Here is a 22,864-nt window from a genome sequence, read left to right as displayed (position 1 = left end):
ATGACTTCCAGCCGTAACTGCTGTCAAGGGTGCTTCTACAAAGTATTGAATAAAGGGTCTGAATACTTTTGTGAACTATCTGAACTATTTGTTAACTATTTTAAAAATGAAAAACTCTATAAACATTTTCAATTTGACATTATAGGTGATAGACTGATAGTTAAAAATGGCAATTAAAAAATTCAAAAATCAATTCCAAGTGTGCAAAAGTTCAAAAGGTCTGAATACATTTTGGTATATTCACCTATTTTTGATTGTTTGGTGCAACACATTGCAAAAAGATGTGATGGGCATGTTTACCACCAGTACCCATACCATTGGCACTAACACGTCCCCATACCATGATTGTCACTGTTTCCTCTTTGTCTGGGAAAACATCCATTATTTCCAAAATAATTTAAAAAGTGAACCGTGGACTGATCACAGCACACATTTCCACTTTGCATCAAGCTCAAGAAGCCTAAGAAAGTGTTGACATTTTTAGATGTTAATTTATGGCTTCCACTTTAAATAATCGAGTCTTAACTTTAATTTGTAGATGCAGTGATGGACTGTGTTTACTGAAAAGGGTTTTTCAAAGTATCTCAAAGCCCATGTGGTTAGATTTATAACAGAAGCTGTAAATTTTTAACACAAGGCCATCTGAGGGATTGAAGGTCACAGGTATTCAGTATTGTTTTTTTTTACACACAGATTCTCCAGGTTATCTGAATCTTTTAATGATGTTATAGACTGTAGATGGAGCAATATCTAAATTCCATGGTACTGTGTATAAAGCAATGCTGTTTTAAAATTGTTTTACAATATTTCCTGATGCAGTTTTTACAAGTGACGAAGCTCAACCCATCCTTGCTTGTAAAGACTTGTAAACAAGTCATCAGTTATTGCACCTTTTACCCAGTCATGACATCACCTGTTTGGTTGTTTCTTTTAAACAAACACATTTTAAACAAAACAGTGTTTCTTGACTTAATTTTACCCTATTCCAACTGTTTAGGAATGTGTTGCAGGCATCAAATTAGAAATTAATATATATTTAGGAACAACTGATAGGGTAAAACATTAAAAATATTTTTTTGTTTAGTTTTTGTGTTTGTACCTGTCAAAGGCAATAATCGTCTGTTAATAATGATTTTCTTTTTCTGCATTTTAAACTCTGTCTTTTTTGCCATCAGGTTTGTACACCAGAAACACTCAGAATCCACCTCAACTGATTAAGCCAGAAAGGTGTGTACATGTGCGTGTGCGTATGTGTGTGTGGTTGGTTGGAAACAGTCTGGGAGGAGGGAACAAGTCTTCTGTTACCAGCAGATGTGTATGAAGTTGTGAACAGTGCCTTGTGGTACTTCGACCTATTGTGTAGTTTTAACAAGTTTGCCAGGTGGTTTGGATTCAGTGTGCAGTCACTCGGGTTGGACTACTGGTCTTCATGAGAAATGTAAGGGATTCCTTTTCTCTGTTATGCCAAGCTACTTTCTTATCAGCATTTTTTTTTAGATCAGTTCACTGTGAGCTCAGGATTAATAGTTAACTCATACTAAACGTATTGTGTCTATATTTGTTAATGTGTTACAACTAATGATAAACATTTTAAAATCATTCTTTAAACTGTAGACTTTTTAAATTATAAAGTTTAACAGTCACAACTCTTCTTTATTATTACCACTTAGTTTGTGTTTATTCTTTTATGGATTTTTTCCCCTAGTTTGACAGGACAGTTTTGACATGATATTTCTGTGTCTGTGATTATACAGAGAAATGAAGCTACAGCAGAAACCTGCGCTACTGTGTGGTACGCTGATAGCTATAACATGCATGGCTCTCATCGCTCTAATTCTTGCCCTCGTTAACCATCAGTCAATGGATGTGCCGTTCTCAACACAGGTCCTTTTATTTTGTTTTTCCAAATCATTTCCAAATAAGCTACATTAATTAAAAGTATTTAAAACTACAAATAGCTACTGAAACTGTTTAATATGTAAAATAAATGACATTTTTTAAGATTGTTGCATGCTGTGCTGAAGTTTAAACCAGTGGTAATCAGGCTGTTGCTCCTAGCTACATGTGGCTTTTTAATTTATGAATGTGTCTCGTTTGGCTTAATTAATGTTTTCATTTATTAAAACTTAACTTGTCATCAACATTTTCATAGCTAATATATAAGTAGTATACTGTATATACACTAAATGACAAAACTTATGTGGACACCTGACCACTAGCTTCTTGGTAATCCAGTTTTAAAACTACAGACATTAATACATAATAGATATTGATAGGAATTTGGCCATTTTCAGCTAAAATATGGTTTTGGCAATCACTTAGTAATAGTAATATATAATTAGTAATAATTAGACAGATGCCAAGAGCCGTTATTTACTCATTGACACCCTTCAGCTGAACGGAAGGAAACACCCAAGGGAACAGTTATAATACCTAAGGACATTATTCACAAATAATGGAAAAGTTAAGCAAGAGATTCACAAGTATGGGATCAGCAGGAGCAGTTTTGCAGTTTGGGTGAAGCTGAAGCTTAGTTTGTAGACAAAGCTTTGTTTGTACCTGTCAGTTTATGTCCCTGTGAAAGAATAATGTTGTGGGTACAATCAGCAGAAATGAAGATCCTTCATCAGGAAGCTAAGCTAATGACTGTCTGATATGGCCAGTCTGGTGCTACTGAATATCTCATAAGGAGATTCTGTTAGAAAATGGGATAAAATGAGAAGGTGTGTTTAGCCTGTTTCTGGCAGCGGATTAAATATATTTGTGATTGAAAACCATGTCAATATAACCCGTCTGGCATGACAAGTAAAATGTTCTCTGACTTAGGTAAAAGGTTGTTATTCCTGCTACATAACTACTGCTTTTATTGTCAAGCTAAGTATTCAGTATATTATAGTCGATATTGTAAACAACACATGTATAGACTTGAATGAATGGCCTTAGGAAGCACTGATTGTTGAGTTAAATGTGTCCAATTATTTCATGCATAAATGGGTGGTATACACAGTGCAACTGACAGCACAAAGTGTTCTTGTGTTGCGTGCAATAACATATTTCTGTCAGAGAAGTCTCCTAATCTCATAATTTACTAACTTCAGTTATGTCTAAACCGTCTTGTCATGTGGCTCCCAAGTTACATGTGTTTGATAACCACAGGTCTAAACCCATGTTTAACTATCTAGGATACAGTGGTTATTATTCATCAAAGTTCTTTATTGTTTCACATTTTATCAGTCTGTGTTGCAAAGTTACTGATAAAATTATATTATGTGGTCAAACATATGTGAACATTTGACCTGACCATGAGCTTGATGGACATCTCATGCCAAATCCTTTTTTAAAGATTTAAGACTGTGAAAATTACTACATATTCAGTCAATAAAAACAATCTTAAGGTGGCATTTATGTTGGATAAGAAGGCCTGGATGGCAACTGACTTTCCAGTTTATCCCAAAGGTGTGCTGCAGGGTTGAGGTCAGCGCTCTGTGCAGGCCACTGGAGTTCCTTCACACAATACTCTTTATATTGTTTTAATAGACCTCACTGCATAAATGCATTTATTTTATAGAATTGATTTTATACACCTGTTATCAACATTTGTGACTAAAACATTTGACCTTAATAATGAAGAGGAGTGTTCACATATGTTACTTTAGAATGATCTGAAACAAATTTGGTAAGGACTGGCATACTTTAAGGGCAGTGTTCTATCTGTAATTATATCAGCATTGTATACATATAAAATAAAGTGTTTGGAGAAAAAGCATTCTAAAAATAATTCTTTTTGTTGAACTTTTTCAGTATGGGATAGTATTTGATGCTGGGTCCTCGCACACAGCACTCTTCATTTATCAGTGGCCAGGGAACAAGGAAAACAACACAGGAATTGTTTCTCAAACCCTGTCCTGTGATGTGAAAGGTATACTTGGTGGATTGGTGGAACTGTACATTTTAAATAAATATAACAACATTGCTGGTAAGGATAATTTTGGTTCTCTCTTTTTAGGTGACGGTATATCCAGTTATGCCAAAAACCCTCCTGGTGCTGGAGAGAGCCTGAGAGAATGTTTAGATGTTGCAAAGTCAGCTGTCCCAGCGAGACAACACAGCATTACACCTGTGTACCTGGGTGCCACAGCAGGCATGAGGCTTCTCAAGTAAGGCTGGGCCCTCACTTTTATATTTACCCACTGTCCTCGTTAAATGTTTAATGATGGTTAAAGGTAATCAGTTATTGTTTCATCTTTTAATCTCTTCCTGGAGGTATAATGTTGACTGGCTTTTCTTGTTTGTTCATTCGAAATAGATGTTAATTATAAATACGAAATATGATTTAATAGTTGGGCATGACATAAATATGATTTAATCTAGGGCAAGCTGTAGCCTAGAGGTTAGGGTACAGGACTAGTAATCGAAAGGTCGCTGGTTCAAGCCTCACCACTGCCAGGTTGCTGCTGTTGGGCCCTTAAGCAAGGCCCTTAACCCTCAATTGCTCAGATTGTATACTGTAACTGTACTGTAAGTCGCTTTGGATAAAGGCATCTGCTAAATGCTGAAAATGTAAATGTAAATAGTTTGTTGTGTCTCTCTGTTTGCCAAACCATAAATAACCGCTATATTTACTTAATTAACAGTAGTGGTTGGGCCAACTCACTATCATAAAAATATATTTGCATTTTTAAAGGAACAGTTTTACTCAGAGTACAGGCTTCTTTTTAAAAACCTTTTTACTTTTTTGTGCAAGTTAGCCTTATAAGCAATGTTACTAAATGTAAATACTCCTGGATAGTTGTACCGCATGGTAAAATTAAGCCATTAACATTTTACCATGCTATGTGGCATGAATAAAAACAATTAAGTTGATGTCTGTTCAGTTTTATGACCAAGCACTGAGCCATCAGGCACGAGTGCTCACTGAATGTTTAAATAAGTATAAACATGATAGAAATTTTTATGTATCTTTCAAAACATGCTGTACATACATTTATGGGTTTAAAAATGGTGTGAAACATTTGAAGATTGGAAATGTACCACGATTTTTACAAAACCAAAAGAAATATATTTATCATGATACTCTACACCTGAGGATGTGTTTAAAATCAATCACAATTATTAAATTATTTGAAATGCACAACATTCCTGCTGAGAAGGTCCTGGGTTCGATTCCCAGGCGTGGCGGTCCGGGCCCTTTCTGTGCAGAGTTTGCATGTTCTACCCGTGTCTGCGTGGGTTTCCTCCGGGAGCTCCGGTTCCCTCCCACAGTCTAAAGACATGCAGTCAGGTTAATTGGAGACACTGAATTGCCCTATAAGTGAATGAATGAGTGTGTGTGTGTCTGCCCTGCGATGGACTGACGTCCCGTCCAGGGTGTTACTGTGTGCCTTGCACCCATTGAAAAGCTGGGATAAGCTCCAGCACCCAAAATCCCCCCCCCCCCCCCCCTTCCCCAAAAAAAACTGTAATTGGATAAGCAGATAAGAAAATAAATGAATGAATGAACATTCCTGCTGGCCAAGGAGGACTACAGACTAGCACTTATTTCCTCCGATTGATGCAGCCAGTGACTGACTCTTACACAAAGCCATAACAGGCCAACAAAAACATGCTTTACTTCAAGTAATTTTCTGTTGCTCAGGCCAGTGCCTAAACTAGACAGTAGTAGTCCACTAGTAGTCCACGTTGCATCCCTCCTTAAATCAGTCTTGGTCAATTGTGTCTGTAGAGCACCTGACCAGGCTGGTGGCACTGTTTCAGCTGTATATCAGCATCAACCATGTGCACATTTTGGCTGAAGAGCCCTTGCTGCATTTTATGGCTCACAGGTCTTGGATCCTTTATGTAGAATTTTTTTCTCTTTCATGTAAATATTTGTTCATTATTCCAGTTCATCTTGTTCTAGTAATCTATGACTATGTGTAGATTTTGGCATTAGGTTACATACTTTATGGTTTAAGAACATTATGCATTGTGTTGACCAAGAGGGTGAAAACTTATTCAACCAACAAATGTTTGTTTTTGTCACAATGAAAATATGTTCTGCACACACAAACAAAGGTACTCATGTAGTTGGTAAGACACTGTTACTAATTTATTAGGCACGTCAGGTAGGTGTTAAAAATCCAATGCTACAACTGAGAATTGTCTGGTTGGAATTTAATGTTGGCTTAAAATCTATCTGCACTTTCAAAACACTGCTTGCATCTAATCCTTAGTCACCATTTCTTATTTTTTTTACAAAGGCAGAGACTAATCATCCAAAATTAATGTGTGAAATGCACACAAATGGATCCTACACTTTCATGCAAATATATGTTACTATTCCAGTCCGTCTTGTTTATTGGTGAATACTTTATAAAGGTCACGTATATAACACATGGCTATGTGTAGATTTTGGTATTATACTTGTCATGCAATAATGAACACTATGCTTGTGTACACACCTGATTTTTGACCAAGTCTTGACCAACAAATGTTTTATGTCCTCGGTCAATTAAGCTTTGTCACAATGAAATATGTTTTGCACATTCAAAGCAAGACACTGTACTAGTTGACTAGTTTTTTTTTTTTTTGACATTATGTAGTTACTGGTCACTATTGGATTGACCTTTTGACCATACAGTATGTGAACCTATAGACCATATAGGGCCATGTATGATGTCAAATAAATAATGTGAACTGAAATATTTACCCACCTGAATACCATTGTTATTGTAAACTATTTGTGAAACTTGTTGTCACGAAAATATATTTGTTTATTGTTTACCCACAGATTTGTAAACTGTACCCACAATTTAGCAAAACTGTACCTACGGATTTGTAAACTGTACCCACTGTGTCACCAATTCTAAGGTTTGCATGGTGATTATACCGAACTAACATTAATAAGCAATAATAATATAAATGCATGTATCATCAAATACTATGGTATTATATGTATGTATGTGGCCATGGATGCACTGAAATCCTAGAAAAAACAGCTGTTTATGAAGGTCACGGATTTTAAATCTGAGAGTACGATTTACAAAACCGTGAGCGCTGTTTTGCTAAAGTTGAGGGTACAGTTTACAAATCTGTGGGTACAGTTGATAAACTGAGAGTACGGATTACTAAACCGTGGGTACAGATTGTGCTCTTCAAAGATGTTTTCTTGTTAGTGACCCCTAAGGGGCTCCATAATAAGGTTCCAATTCAGTGAACTTTTATCTGTAAATTCCTGTTAACCAATAGAAAACTGATAAGCTGTGTGGATTTCTAAAGGTGCGGTCCTTTTTTGTAAAAAGAATTTCTACGAAAGAAAGTTAGGAGAAAGCACTTAACTTTAATACTGTAGCAATACATTTTAAATGAAAGATTTTATGGTGTAACTGTACTTTTGTACTATTTATGGGCTCAACAACAGCAATTTAATCTGACAGCTTTTCTCTCACTGATACGCGGTGAGAGGGTATTAATTATCGCCTTTAGCTGTAGTTCACATCCATGTTGTCCTTAGTATTTATTTGCATGTGTCTATAATTTTAGATTTTCTTAATTTCTGTGGTTTACAGTTTACAAAACAAGACTCAGTCTGATCAAATCCTTGAAGAAGTAACTAAGACTCTGCAGAGTTATCCCTTTGATTTTCGTGGGGCGAGAATTCTCACTGGTAAGGAAGAGGGGGCCTATGGCTGGATCACCATTAACTATCTTTTGGAGGGCTTTGTTAAGGTATGACAGGTTCAAATCTATTTTTATATATTAACTGTTAACTTTATCTGCCAAACGACAAATACAGTAGACACAGCTTTAGCGTCATCTTTCTTCTGGTAAATTAAAACTAATTACTTTTAACTATTTTTTTCCACAAACAGTATTCATTCTATGGTAAATGGATTCACCCAAAAGCTGGGAAAATTCTGGGAGCCCTGGACTTGGGTGGTGCATCCACACAGATTTCCTTTCTACCAAAGGATCCAGTGAAAGACCAACAATCTGCTTTTGACCTTCAGCTATATGGCTACAAGTACGAATTGTACACACACAGTTACCTGTGCTATGGTAAAGACCAGGCTTTGAAGAAGGTGCAGGCATATCTGCAGAAGGTTAGTATACAGACAACTCTTAATTAGAAAATATTGGCTATTTAAATATAATTTTATTTGAGATTTAAATGCATAAAGATGTTTTAGTGACTATAACCTTTTGTATTGATGACTGATTGTAATTTGTGTGGTAATGTTTCCTACAGAAAATTGAATGTTTTGGAATATTTGAAAATATTTGGCTACCACTGACCACTGTCTATGGAAGTAATTATACAATTTGAGACTAAAATCCTATTACTTTTAGCCAAATCAGTGTGAACTATGCTAATTAGCTTTCTAACTGGGTTGCCAGCTCTGGGCTTTTTGCCAATGTTGCCTATATACAATTTTACATGTTATGGTAATAAATATTTAGTAATTTCTGCTGGCATGGTAATGTGCTAATGACATTGCTTAAGGGTGAGTAAACAATACCTACTATGCAATGTATCAAAATATTATCCACACAATAATAGTAGTGCACTAATTTGACTTTCTGTTTTGTACAGTTGTATGTTGTTTATGTTGGATATTGAGGCTTAATGTTGTACTGTGTTATTTCCTAGGGCATTAAGACATAATCATATACTTATGTAAACCACTTATTGAATGTCCAGTCAGCTTGTCTATTTTTCTTTATGGTCAGGCTGATTCTAAAATAATTAACCTGTGACAGCATTACCTTTAACCATTTGTAGTTATCTCAAATGACAGTTTGGTTGTAGGACATGCTTACACAGTATGAATTACAACCATCTTATCACCAAAAGTAAATATTTTTATGAGACCATAAATTCTTACCATAGGGCAATTGATAAATGGCATTAATTGCTCATTTGAAATGTAAACTACTGGAGCTTTCTATGCTTGTTCAATAATTATAATAATCTTTAACAAGATTTATTCGTTTATTGTCTTTGGAATTCTAAGGAGTTGTTATGATTTACTTGAAAAGTTACACCATGTTTTTTTTGCATTTAAAACATCAGACAATCAGCTGTCCGTTAACTTCTGTCCCTTTACTCCTTCTAGTCTGCCGGCTCTAAAACTATCATCAGCCATCCATGCTACCATGTAGGATACAACTTAACATTAAAACTAGGAGACATTTATGACTCTCCTTGTGTGGTCAAGCCAACACCTTTTGACTCCTCACTGAATGTCACCTTCTCGGGAACTGGTAACTCTAAGCTCTGTCTGTCCCTGATGGAGGAAATTTTAAATGTTACAAACTGTAACTTTTACCCAGACTGTGGTTTTGATGGGATCTACCAACCTCCTGTCAATGGAGAATTCTTTGTAAGTGTATTTCTCTTTTTGAAACACACAGTGTTGTAGTAAAATAATCATACATTTCCAAGCATTACTATTATAAAAATTGTAATGTGCCACCTTAACTTTTATATATACGAGGGTTCTTCAAAAAGTTTCTGCCCTTTTTTAAACGTATCTAACAAATGACATCACATTTCTGCATAGTCACCTTCCGATGCATTTTTCCTAGCATCATACCAACTTTTTAATGCCATCAGCAAAAAATGTTTTTGGTTGAGCATGTAGCCACTGATGCACCACTGCTTTCACATCATCATCACATGAAAATCTTCTTCCCCTTAAGGCTTCTTTAAGCGTCTCAAAAAGGTGGAAATCAGATGGCGCTAAATTCAGACTTTAAACTCTCTCAGACACGACCAATTACTACTCCTCCCGCCCTCACCATTTCCAACCAAAATATAAGATATATAAGATATATAAGATAAGATATATAGATTTTCTTACAACAAAATGCTACTAAAACTAGAACAAGCAAAAACACACATTTTGTAAAACAATTTTATTTGTTTAGGGAACAAAAAGGGATATAGGTAATAGGACTTCACTAAACCACAGTCAGTGCAATTATCTCAACATAGACAGACCTTAGCTAAGCTAACATAGCTAATCTATGTTCATGATTTTACAATCTGAAACAGACAGGGTAAAAATTGGGTGGAAGGGTAGGTATGGAAGTGCAATTTCATTTTTTACTACCAAATATGTACAGTGTATCACAAAAGTGAGTACACCCCTCACATTTCTGCAGATATTTAAGTATATTTTTTCATGGGACAACACTGACAAAATGACACTTTGACACAATGAAAAGTAGTCTGTGTGCAGCTTATATAACAGTGTAAATTTATTCTTCCCTCAAAATAACTCAATATACAGCCATTAATGTCTAAACCACCGGCAACAAAAGTGAGTACACCCCTAAGAGACTACACACCTAAATGTCCAAATTGAGCACTGCTTGTCATTTTCCCTCCAAAATGTCATGTGACTTGTTAGTGTTACTAGGTCTCAGGTGTGCATAGGGAGCAGGTGTGTTCAATTTAGTAGTACAGCTCTCACACTCTCTCATACTGGTCACTGAAAGTTCCAACATGGCACCTCATGGCAAAGAACTCTCTGAGGATCTTAAAAGACGAATTGTTGCGCTACATGAAGATGGCCAAGGCTACAAGAAGATTGCCAACACCCTGAAACTGAGCTGCAGCACAGTGGCCAAGATCATCCAGCGTTTTAAAAGAGCAGGGTCCACTCAGAACAGACCTCGCGTTGGTCGTCCAAAGAAGCTGAGTGCACGTGCTCAGCGTCACATCCAACTGCTGTCTTTGAAAGATAGGCGCAGGAGTGCTGTCAGCATTGCTGCAGAGATTGAAAAGGTGGGGGGTCAGCCTGTCAGTGCTCAGACCATACGCCGCACACTACATCAAATTGGTCTGCATGGCTGTCACCCCAGAAGGAAGCCTCTTCTGAAGTCTCTACACAAGAAAGCCCGCAAACAGTTTGCTGAAGACATGTCAACAAAAGACATGGATTACTGGAACCATGTCCTATGGTCTGATGAGACCAAGATTAATTTGTTTGGTCCAGATGGTCTCAAGCATGTGTGGCGGAAATCAGGTGAGGAGTACAAAGATAAGTGTGTCATGCCTACAGTCAAGCATGGTGGTTGGAATGCCATGGTCTGGAGCTGCATGAGTGCAGCAGGTGTTGGGGAGTTACATTTCATTGAGGGACACATGAACTCCAATATGTACTGTGAAATACTGAAGCAGAGCATGATCCCCTCCCTCCGGAAACTGGGTCGCAGGGCAGTATTCCAGCATGATAATGACCCCAAACACACCTCTAAGACGACCACTGCTTTATTGAAGAGGCTGAGGGTAAAGGTGTTGGACTGGCCAAGCATGTCTCCAGACCTAAACCCAATAGAACATCTTTGGGGCATCCTTAAGCGGAAGGTGGAGGAGCGCAAAGTCTCGAATATCCGCCAGCTCCGTGATGTCGTCATGGAGGAGTGGAAAAGCATTCCAGTGGCAACCTGTGAAGCTCTGGTAAACTTCATGCCCAGGAGAGTTAAGGCAGTTCTGGGAAATAATGGTGGCCACACAAAATATTGACACTTCAGAAACTTTCACTAAGGGGTGTACTCACTTTTGTTGCCGGTGGTTTAGACATTAATGGCTGTATATTGAGTTATTTTGAGGGAAGAATAAATTTACACTGTTATATAAGCTGCACACAGACTACTTTTCATTGTGTCAAAGTGTCATTTTGTCAGTGTTGTCCCATGAAAAGATATACTTAAATATCTGCAGAAATATGAGGGGTGTACTCACTATTGTGATACACTGTATGTTTAAAACGTTCATAAACAGTTTGTGTGTTACATTCAGACTAATAATGACAGTAGATGTAGTAGATGTGTTTGCAATCACAAAACTGCACTCAGCTCTTGAGTCCAGACAATTCTTAATGGGTACAACAAAACATTACCCTGATTGTTATAAAACATATTTTCTTCAATTAAAATAATGGTTTCTCATCGTTTTAGGCTTTTTCTGCATACTTCTATACCTTTGACTTCCTTGGTCTTGCTCCAAAGACTCCATTGCCTACCGCCATTTCTACCATTGATTCTTTCTGCAACAAAACCTGGAACACTGTGAGTAACTAAAGCTCTTAACATACTCTTCATAGCAATGCACAAATGTTTACCTTTTTGTTCATTCATTTATTCCCTCATTAGCTTGTGTCAGAATATCCAAAAGTAAAGGAAAAGTTTCTTCGGGAATACTGTGCTTCAGCTCAATACATCATGACTATTCTCCTCAAAGGATATAAATTTACTTCTTCATGGGATACTATCACGTTTCAAAAACAGGTAAGTGACACAAACAAGTTTAAGATATATTCCAGTACATTATTATAAATGTACTTTTTAGTTTAACAGTGCTGTGTGCAGTTTTGTATGTTCTGCCTGCATTCATGTCAGTTTTATCTGGGAGTTCTGGTTTCCAGAAACATGCCCAAAGGTGTCCCTAGGTGTGAGTGAGTGTGAATTTAAATCATTAAAACTATATAGGAACTAGGGCTGGCACCGATCAGAATACTGGCCCAAATCACTGGATCGGATATCGGAAGAAATAAAAACGTATAATCCGATGTATGTAAATAACACTTAATGTAAATAACACTTAATGTAAATAAGGCCATTGTTTGTGTGTAAAGCAAATAACACACAAAGATACGTTCCAACAGAGTGCCGATTATTGCCAGCTCACTCGGCAACTGCCGTAACAAGGTGCATCTTGATGACATCTCAACAACTCATCTACAACAGCCATTCAGAAATTAAAACACACTGATCTACTTAAACCTTTAGCATTTAAAAAAAACATCTACTACTGCCACATCTAAAAACAGTTTAAACACAATAAAAATCACTTTATAAATGATAAATCGCTCACCTGAGATAAAGAACCTTGTCCCGGCATGGAGATCTCTCACATCCTCAACGATTAATCCATTAGTGTTATGAAATAAAACAAACTATGTTTTACGTAGTTTTATATTGTTTTAATTTGCTTTACAGTGTGAGCATTGTTATTTAGATAGCTAGTTTAACCATGGTGCATTGAGACATGTATTATTACTGCTTAGTTGTTTGAGAGGAGAAATTACGGTATTGGATTGGTATTGGTATCGGCAGATACTCAATTTGCAGTATCGATATCGGACATAAAAAAGTGGTATCGAGCCAGCCCTAATAGGAGTGTCTTACAAATAGTTGAGGCAGGGTCTAATTTAGACAAGAACTGCGAAATGTTTATTTAAAAAAAATCAAAATTAGCAGATGCTGTCATAATTGGGTATAAAAATTATCTTTGTTGATGAGCAAGGGGTTAAAGACAGTAAAAACTGCAGGAGTAAATAGTCCAGCAGTTTAAGAACAGTGTTTGCCCATGTCCAGTTGCAAGAAATGTATGGATTTTACCATCTACAGCCCAAAACATCTTAAAAATCTAAAACATTAGGGACAATGCTTGCTCAGGTGGCAAACCTATGGCCATTTACAAAGTTTGTAAACTAAGGGGTACCTAAGGGGCCCATCTAAAGGGTACATAAGAATTTTTGAGCAACTTATACTGCCATCTAGAGTCATTTTTAGGATATCTGACGTCCAGACCTCTTACTAATTAAAAACAGTTGTAAACGTGCCCTATACTTCAGTACTTTTTTTTTTTTTTTTTTAGGTACAGTTTATTTATCTAAGCAGAGCTTTTAGCTATTTAGTCATGTTTGCAAAATACATATGCAATATTTAAATATTATATATACTAAATGAATTCAACGTTTATATTAAAATAACAAGTCTTTTGTGTTTGTGCTTGATGGTACGTAGGCTTTTTTTATGATAATATTATAGTTACCATTCTACTGTATTCAAAATATGTTCCTTTAAACATTATTCTATATATTATGTTAAGTTTTATTGTTTAATTTAAGGACAGGATCTACAATACTGATAATATCCCATACATTACAGGTGGCAGACACGGACATAGGCTGGACCCTGGGCTATATGCTCAATTTGACCAATCTGATTCCCTCTGAGAGCACTTCTGTGATAACAGGGATCCTACAAAGTCAATGGGCAGCAGAAATTTTCTTCATTGTCTTTGTACTCGTTCTTAGTCTCATCATTCTTATCATCATTTGTACATGGAGTCCAAAATAATGGTGATTTACATTGTGATTTTGTGCAGTACATCACTGCTGGGATCAGTTTCATTTTTGTTATCTTAGTTTTGAAAGATTGAAATATAAACTGAAATCCACATTAGAATTCAGAAGAATACCTGTCAAGAATAGTGCAATATTTATCAAATATATGCAACATGTTAGGTAACTGATTGCTGGATTTCTTTGAGGTTAATGTGTACCCTGAATTCAGACCAATCCTGTGTTTCATATATGCATAAACATAGTTTATTGTGGATCTAAACAGATCTGTTGTTCAAAAAATAATTACAATGTATCATATGGGTCAAATATTATTTTACATATTTCATGACAGGTGTACTCTAGCATAAATTAATTCAAAAACATAATAGCAAAGCAATTAAATCCAGTTCATAGTTGTTCAGACTATTACAATTAAGTTGTTTAAAACATACTGTATACACTGTGGTTTTATCTCAGGCAGTTATATATAAAATGTTCATTAATATGTTTTGTACAAATAAATGACAACAAGTGCTTGGACAAAGATATGTGCGCTTGTGAGACAGTGATGTTTTTAACAGCAACCTGACTTTTTCTGCTGTGGTTTTGGTTGCAACACTGTTTGGTCCTCCTCTTTCCTCACTCTCTGTTTCACCAATAACCTAGAGGTAATATAACACACATTTAGTAAACATTTTTATGTGGATAAAAGTGGAATTAATATTATGTTTTGGACTTACCATGCAAGAGTCTTCATAGATTCTGATACATTCTCACCAGTCGCAGCACTGCACTCCATAAAATGAATGTTATACTCCTATGGAAGTAAAAATAAAATCCTTAATGCTACAAAATTCATAAATTCAGTCCCACAAGGCTCTGTTTAAAGCTGCACACACTGTATGGCCAGTGATATGTGGAAATCTGACCAGAAGCTTGTTAGACATCCCGTTCTAAAACTAATGACATTGTCAATAAATTGTTCCCCCTTTATGGCGATTACAATCTTTAATATTCAGTTAAGTATTTTCACAACATTTTGAACAGTGTTTGTGGAAATCTGTGCTCATTAAGTTAAATAAAATTTGCTTCTTTTAGATTATAGCTATAACTACTGATTATAGTTTTCACACTTTCGTCGACCTAAGTCACAGCAAATTAACTGTTTACATCAAGGCTATGACAGTAAAATCACACTTGTAACAAGATTACTTTAGTGAGCGATTTGGACATACTAATAAGTAGAGTATTTGGTTTGGGATGCAGTCCTGATGGTGGATGTTCTGGTTTATTTTGGGCACTTTTATCAGGAAAAAGAATGTATTACGTGCAAAATACAGGGTCGGCAACTATTTAAAAATGTTGAGAATATTACATTAAACATTGAGAAAATGGAAATACAATGAATGTCTAACTGTATAACACTTCTCTTGTAAGCTTATGTGTGGTTAAATGTTAAGGCTTTTGAGGGATTTTAACAGACATTTGTTTGGATCTTTGACCACTTGCTTAACCAAACTGACACAGACTTGACTTTTTAGTAGTCTACATCTTGCCAACAGGACTTTGATACCAAAAGCCTAATCTTAGCCCTAGTGAGCAGGATTCAAAACCAGTTTTGTTGTGTGATTTGGATTGTTGTCCTTTTGGAATACCAAGTTGTGCCCAGGATTCAGGAGCTTTCTTTTTTTTTGCAATGCACACTTTCTGTTGGCAGCAACACTGCCCCAAAGTGTAGTACTCCCAAGCTTATGCTTGACAGTATGTTTAGTGTTGTTGCGTTGGAATGTCTCATGTTTTTCTCTTCTAAATTTTTTCCAGTCATTGTGCTCGAATAACTTATTTATTGTTTTATTTGACCATAAAACTCACCTCTATTAGGCTTTTACTTTGTACATGTGGTCAGCAACATGTACAACTTCAGTCAAACTTGAAGGTGACAATTTGGGGGTAGGAGCTTGCATAGCTGCAATATAAAGCTTGCTTAACAGTGGCCAGTGAAAGAAACCCTTGCTTCAGTAGCAGTGTATGACAAATCAGTTTAGTGATGTTTGTTTCTATTTTGTGTTTGTTTAACAGGTGCAGTCAAATTCATTATATCACCTATTTATCTTATCACAGAAAGATACCACTTAAAGGAAATCATAATCGCTTTAACTGTAAATTGTTAGCAGGTAGCAACCTGACTTTTGCTTATAGAATGATTATGGTTAATGGTTAAGACATGAGGGGGCATTCAATTTGTACATTTATTGATATTCATAGGTATTTTAAATAAAAGGTCAAAGTATAGGAGTGTCCTTAAAATACTAGTTATTATTCTATATAGACATTTTCCTGCAAAGAAATGAAACAATGCATTATTTTTAAAATGTTTCCATACACGTACACACTGTACCTTTGATAGGTCCTCCCCTTCCTTTCGCTCAACTTCTCGCTTAGCACAGTCATTCTTGTTGCCAAGTAACATCATGATGACATCAGCAGAGGCTTTTTCCTGTGCAGGATTGTAATACATTAATCAACATACAGTGCTGTGAGAAAGTGTTCACCCCTCACCTAAATCTTTCAGTTAATTTTAATAGAAGATGAAGACATTTGGGTGAACACAAAATTCAGCTTTTAAATGATCATTCCATTTGCATTTGCGTCATTTAGCAGATGCTTTTGTCCAAAGCAACTTACAGTTATCACTGAATACAGTTTGAGGGTTAAGGACCTTGATCAAGCAGCCCAACCGTGGTTATGGTGGGGCTTGAACTAGCAACCTTATGATTACTAGTCCAGTACTCTAACCACGGAGCTTCCATTATTCCAAATCTACGGTATATCACCAGTGTGAAAAAAATAATTGCTTCCTGAACCTAATGATGGTTGTGCCACCCTTGTCAATAACAACTGGTCTGCAGTGGTTTGTGCCTTGCAAACAAGTACTTTAAATCAAATAATTCGAGACAATATAAATCAATGACCCAGTTACATTACCATGCCAGTTTATAAACATTTATCAACATTAATAAAGCACCTTTAGTTCTTTTTAACAGTAAAACCAACCTGAACTTGGGAGATCCAGTTATGAACAGCGTGGAAACTTTGAGCTGATGAGATGTCGTACATTAGCAGAAGACCTTGGGCCTTGTGGAAGACCTGTCTAGTGATGCTGTGATACCTAAATATTTTCATAAAATAACATGTGAAACATTGTGTTTGGGAAAGTCTGATAATTTATGTAGGAATTTATTGATAAATTGATGTCTTACCTCTCCTGACCTGCTGTATCCCATATGTACAGTTTAACTGCCCTGTTACCCAGTGTAAGTGTCTGGACAAATGTGTCAACACCTGAATACAGAAAGATGTGCACACCAGGTTATAAGAGTTAAATAATACTACAACTTGAGTAATATTTTGCATTTTAGTAGGTTAAAAAATACCACAATTAAACTAATATTATAAATCCCGCCTACAAGTCACAAATACAAGTTTCATCTTGTTTTATCTGATCTAGTAAGACACCAGAATGCATGGTTCTTACTCTGTAGGCTTGCCCAGAACATCAGAATTTTAAGGAAAAAATTTTTATCCTATCAAGGGCAAAGCTTGAACCCAATACCCTGAAACTACACAGCATTACACTGCAACATGCTGCCATTTTAACTTGTTTAAAATAATAACAGTAAAAAATAAACACACACACACACACAAACCTAACATTTTGACTGAATTCCCAGACTCACCAATAGTAGCAGAATAAGTTGGGGTAAAGTTTCCACTCTGAAGACGTCTTATGAAGGACGTCTTCCCCACGTTGCTGTTCCCTACCATCACCACATTGTACACAGCGAGTCCAAAATCTGGAACTACACGAGGAATTTTAGAATATACATAATTTAGAAATTACATTTTCATCACATTAACCACCAAAGCTCTAACTGCCTCTCCCCAATATCTCAAGTTCTACTCTTACTTTGCTCATTCCATTGCTCAAAGTCTATTTTTGGTCTTTCCTTCATGCTTTCATCAGGGGGTGAAGATTTTCTAATGTCATGCAGGGAAACCAGGCCAGCTTCTGTAGCCTTCACAGCAGGCACATAATCTTCTTCAAATCTTGAGCTATTAAAAACAGAAAAGAGCTATATATATATATATATATATACACAATGAGCTGAACACAATGAGCAACTGAGGGTTAAGGACCTTGCTCAGGGACCCAACAGTGGCAACTTGGTGGTGGCGGGGCTTGAACTATTCTGTTTAATAGTCCAGTACATTAACCACTGAGCTATCACTGCTATATATATATATATTATAACATATATATAACATATATATTGATATATATTATATATAAGTAGCCTAGTAGTTGTATCAACATCTGCATGTAATCAATAACTGACTGTCAAATCAGATGTCTGTTTATTTATTAGGATTTTAACGTCATGTTTTACACTTTGGTTACATCATGACAGGAACGGTAGTTACTCATTACACAAGACTCATCAGGTCACAAGTTTATATTGAACACAGTCATGGACAATTCAGTGTCTCCAATTCACCTCACTTGCACGTCTTTGTACTGTGGGAGGAAACCGGAGCACCTGGAGTAAACCCACGCGAACACGGGGAGAACATGCAAACTCCACACAGAGAGGACCCGGACCGCCCCACCTTATCAAACCTTTCTCTTATCAAATTAAGAGAAAATAAAAATTTATTGTGCTCCAGTGGGAAGTAAGAACAGAAATTAGTCTCTCCATCACGGATTAAATGCTGTATTTTCGCTGTACACGTTTCTTTTTTGGAGAGCGCCATTTGTCTCCTGTCTCACTCGTCTTTTTCTCAACTTTCTCCTGCACAGTCGTCTGTATCTCTCCCTTCGTTTTTTCTACGTTCGCTATCTTTCTTTTTCTTTCTTTTTCTTTTTCTTTCACATGTAACTCGCCTCTAACTCTCTCATCTGTCTGCACTGTAGAGTCGCAGTGTTTACCGGCTGGAATGCACAGACTTGATTGGCTAAGTGGTGTCACGTGATTGGTCTGTGCGTTTTCTCATCCGCTAAACCGCTACCGTAAAGACTACAAAAGCTGCGCCGGTTAAAATAGAAGCGCTCCGTCAGGTTTTAAATCATAACTTTCTGTTTTGGCTGTAGGTCCGGGTCCGTATGGGACAGCTTCTGGGTCCGGACCCGGACCGCGGTCCGCCTGTTAGTGACCTCTGGTGTAGGTGATTGTACACTTTAAAAAATGTGATGCAAGAAGCAAAGCAACTTAATTTTTTGCTGCAATGAGACACTGTTTCCACCTAGGGGTGATTGGAGACAATAACACCCGTAAAAAAATGATCTCTAATTATTTATTCTTTCTGTGCAGCCCGGTAATAAATGACCCACGGACCGGTACCAATCCGCGACCCGGTGGTAGTGGGTATGCTGTGGTTAACTGGAAGGTTGTGGGTTTGAATCCTGGTTCTGCCTTGAGCAAAGCCCCTAACTCTCTAGGCTTTATAGGCGCTGTGTTATGGTTGACCCTGCACTTTGACCCCAGCTTCCAAACAAACTGGGATATGCAGATAAAGGATTTTGTTGTACTGTACACGTGTATATGTGTACTGTATATGACAAATAAAGGTGTTAATCTGTCCCAGATTATCAAATTTGGCAGCTAATTTTAAATGATTGTTGCTCAATAATTTATAGCCATAAAACCAGAACAATTTAGTGCAACATTGGGAAATGAAAGCAGCACCACCTATGAAATTGCCTGGGCAGTGCACAGTGGACAAGCAGAATAACAAGAGATTTGTTGCAGTAAAGTAAAAATGATGCAATGTGTTTCTCCATTTTGAAACAGATCTTACATGCATACCTGTGAGAGATTGCTGTACTCTCTGGTTTTGAGATAAGAAATGGATCACAGACCTGTAAAATACATACAGTATTTTGTATCAGTAAAATCAAAGACAATAAAATGTGCATAATTTTTTTAATAAGTTGTCATGCCACTATATGTAATCAGAACTGTTTAAATGTGCCATGGGATTTTCTGGGGAATGTGCTACAGCAGATGTTCTCAAACCTTTTTTGAATATTCTGTTTGTACAACTGGTACAATAATTTGCATGTGGTAAGTTCATAGTTCAACACATTTTCCTCAGGTATGGCATACAATGTGCTACGATGTGCTTTTAGACTAATGATTAAAGTAGTTACAGAAGCAATAAGAAAAATACTAGCAGGAAGAACTGAAAACAACAGTAACACAGTCATCTCTATTTCTATTTCAGAAATATGTTTCTCCCATAGTACATCAATAAATATTATGAGAAAAAATACCAAAAAAAGTGACAACATTTTAAGCAAATATTAGATACATACCGTTAAGTCATCAGAAATCCTTTGGACGTCTGTTTTTTCCTGGTCGACCTCATAATCATCTCGTGTATGCACACCCAGACCACTGTTATCCTTTGCCGCACGTTTGGATCCAAACTTCCGCTTACCTTGTGTAGGAGGATGCCCTGTGGTTGTTGTACTACTCTCATATGTTTCACAAGGAGCTTGAACAATGGGTTGAACGGACCCCTGCACATCTTCAGTGACATTATCGATGACAGTGCTGGTAGAAGATCCTCTAAACTTGTCCAAGTTTTCAGTCTCAAGTTCAGTCTCTGAGTTTTCATTGGTCATCTTTTCTGCATTTTTGTTTTTAGAAAGCTTGCGAGATGACCCCATTTTTCTTTTTTTTCCTGGGGAGCTTGGTGGTGTGAGAGTTGCAGAGCTTTGAGGTGGGGGTACCTGAAGAGTGCCCTTGCATTGCTCAGATGTTGTTTCTGAGATTTTTAATATACTGGGTTGATTGCTCTTTTTAAGTTCACACACGATCTCACTCAGCAGGGTGTTTTTACTGTGAATTTGTGGTTTATCATCTTGTGCTGTTGTCTCTGCTATTTGCCAACCACTATGTGTGTCATGGAGGGCTGTGTCGACAGTGCCTTCATTTGTTGCTGTTTTTATTGATTCTGTAAGGTTGTCCTCTGCACCTCTGGACTCTTTATATTTTAACTCTTTACTTTGTGCCTTTTCGCTCTCATCTCCGACAACATTCTTGCAAGGTGTATTACCTTCTTCTATAGTTTGTTCCTGAATGTTTTCTTTTTCCTGCACTTCCTTTTGCCCACCTACATGACCTCTTAGACCCTTGCGAGTGGAACCCATCTTCCTCCTTTGTCCAGAGGTAACAGGATTTTCTGTTATCAAGTTATCATGAGCAGATTTTGATTCATGTGGATGAACATCTGGGCTTTCAATTTGCTCTTGTTCTGTTATTTTGTTTGATAGAGTTTCTAGATCTCTCTCTTCAGATTCTGTATGGATCTGTTCAGATACAGCTATATGATATGCTGGCATGAAAAAACTGTCCTTTGTTTCAGGAACCACAGTGTCAATTTGATGAACATTTGATAACATAATAGGCGGTGTACCAATCCTCTCACATCCTTCTGTTTCATATTTTCCAACTGATTCAAGAACTTCATTTTCCTCATTCAGCAAGGATGAGTCACAAATGGCATGTGGTTCACAAATCTGTGGTTCAGTAAGCAAGTTCGACGTAGCTTCTTGATCTACCATTTGATCTTCAACTTCCTCTTTACCTTCCACATCTTTCCATTCTTTTATTTCTTCTTCTGTGTTTGGCTGCTGCCTCCTCTGAAACTTTCGTTTTGATCCAAATTTCCTTTTCTTAGTTTCAGTTTGTGTATGCAGTTCTGCAGTTTCTTTTTCCATCTTCTCTTTGGTGTCATCAATGGGATCTGTTACAGGTTCTGGAGCAGTGTTGCTAATTAAACTCAGCTCAGTAGTTTGAAATGACAAATCACAATGTACAAACTGTTGTGAACATACTGCTGTAACATCCTCACTGGAAAGTTTTACAGCATTATTTTCCTTTTTCATAGACAGATCTTTCTCATACATATCACCATCTTCATTCTGCTCTCTGATCTCAGAATCTTGTATCTTAGATAAATATACATCAGACAGAAGCAATTGAGCAGAGACCAGAGATTCTATGGCATCATTATCTGCTGTGTATTTTTCCTCTTTATTAAATGTTTCTTTTAAGCATTCTTCATTTTTAGTTAGGCTTTCCTCTGCACTGATTTCATCATTTAATTGTCTGGCTTCACAACTAGCCAGTTTATCTCTGTGATGGTCTTCCTGATCTTTTTGTTTTGGAGTTAAAATTGTGCTTCTGTCTGACTCCATTGTTTGTTTTAGATGCACTGCATCCGCCAACTCTTCATGTGGCCCACTGTTATCCATTTTCTCTGACTCAATGACATTTATTAGCTCTGATTCCGCTGAGTGCCTTTCTATCGACTGGTAAGATGTTTCAGGACTGATGCTGAGGGTTTCTACCTCTGATGCTGCTGTACTTTGTTCTGTTTCTTCTGGAGTGTTTTCTTTTTCCATTACCACTTCTAAAGTTTCTTCCTTGACATGCCCAGCATTTTGCCCTCTACGACGAGTTGAACCAATTTTCCTCCTTTTTCCAGAGTTGCTATATCCAGAATGCTGTGTCATTTCATCATCCTTAGCAGGTTTTGACTCCTGTGTGTAACCAACTGGGCTTTTAAATTGCTCTGAATCTTGTTCTCTGATTGTCAAGTTTTCTGGATAATCTTTAAGTGTCCGATCAGGTACATCTACATTTTGTTCATTCACTGGCATGGTTAAACTGGCATTT

At 36.8% G+C, this 22,864-nt stretch overlaps 1 protein-coding gene across 1 annotated transcript; it reads left to right on the top strand.

Annotated features, from left to right (window-relative positions):
- Nucleotides 1-14,668, top strand: entpd8 (ectonucleoside triphosphate diphosphohydrolase 8). Its single transcript, XM_062998130.1, has 11 exons — nt 1-13; nt 1,176-1,227; nt 1,755-1,884; nt 3,802-3,919; nt 4,007-4,157; nt 7,548-7,707; nt 7,851-8,081; nt 9,096-9,362; nt 11,947-12,057; nt 12,142-12,276; nt 13,942-14,668. The coding sequence occupies exons 1-11, from the start codon at nt 1-3 to the stop codon at nt 14,131-14,133; spliced, it is 1,560 nt and encodes a 519-aa protein (XP_062854200.1). The 3' UTR covers nt 14,134-14,668.
- The last annotated feature ends 8,196 nt before the right edge of the window (nt 14,669-22,864 follow it).

The sequence above is a fragment of the Trichomycterus rosablanca genome, chromosome 6, assembly GCF_030014385.1.
Source record: "Trichomycterus rosablanca isolate fTriRos1 chromosome 6, fTriRos1.hap1, whole genome shotgun sequence".
Taxonomy (NCBI): domain Eukaryota; kingdom Metazoa; phylum Chordata; class Actinopteri; order Siluriformes; family Trichomycteridae; genus Trichomycterus; species Trichomycterus rosablanca.
Note: the sequence above shows the minus strand (reverse complement) of the source record. Positions and strands in the feature narration are given on the sequence as shown.

Coding starts and splice junctions, on each gene's coding strand:
- entpd8 (XM_062998130.1), top strand. Junction 1,228..1,754: donor CAACTGATTAAGCCAGAAAG/GTGTGTACATGT, acceptor GTGATTATACAG/AGAAATGAAGCTACAGCAGA. Junction 9,363..11,946: donor CTGTCAATGGAGAATTCTTT/GTAAGTGTATTT, acceptor TCATCGTTTTAG/GCTTTTTCTGCATACTTCTA.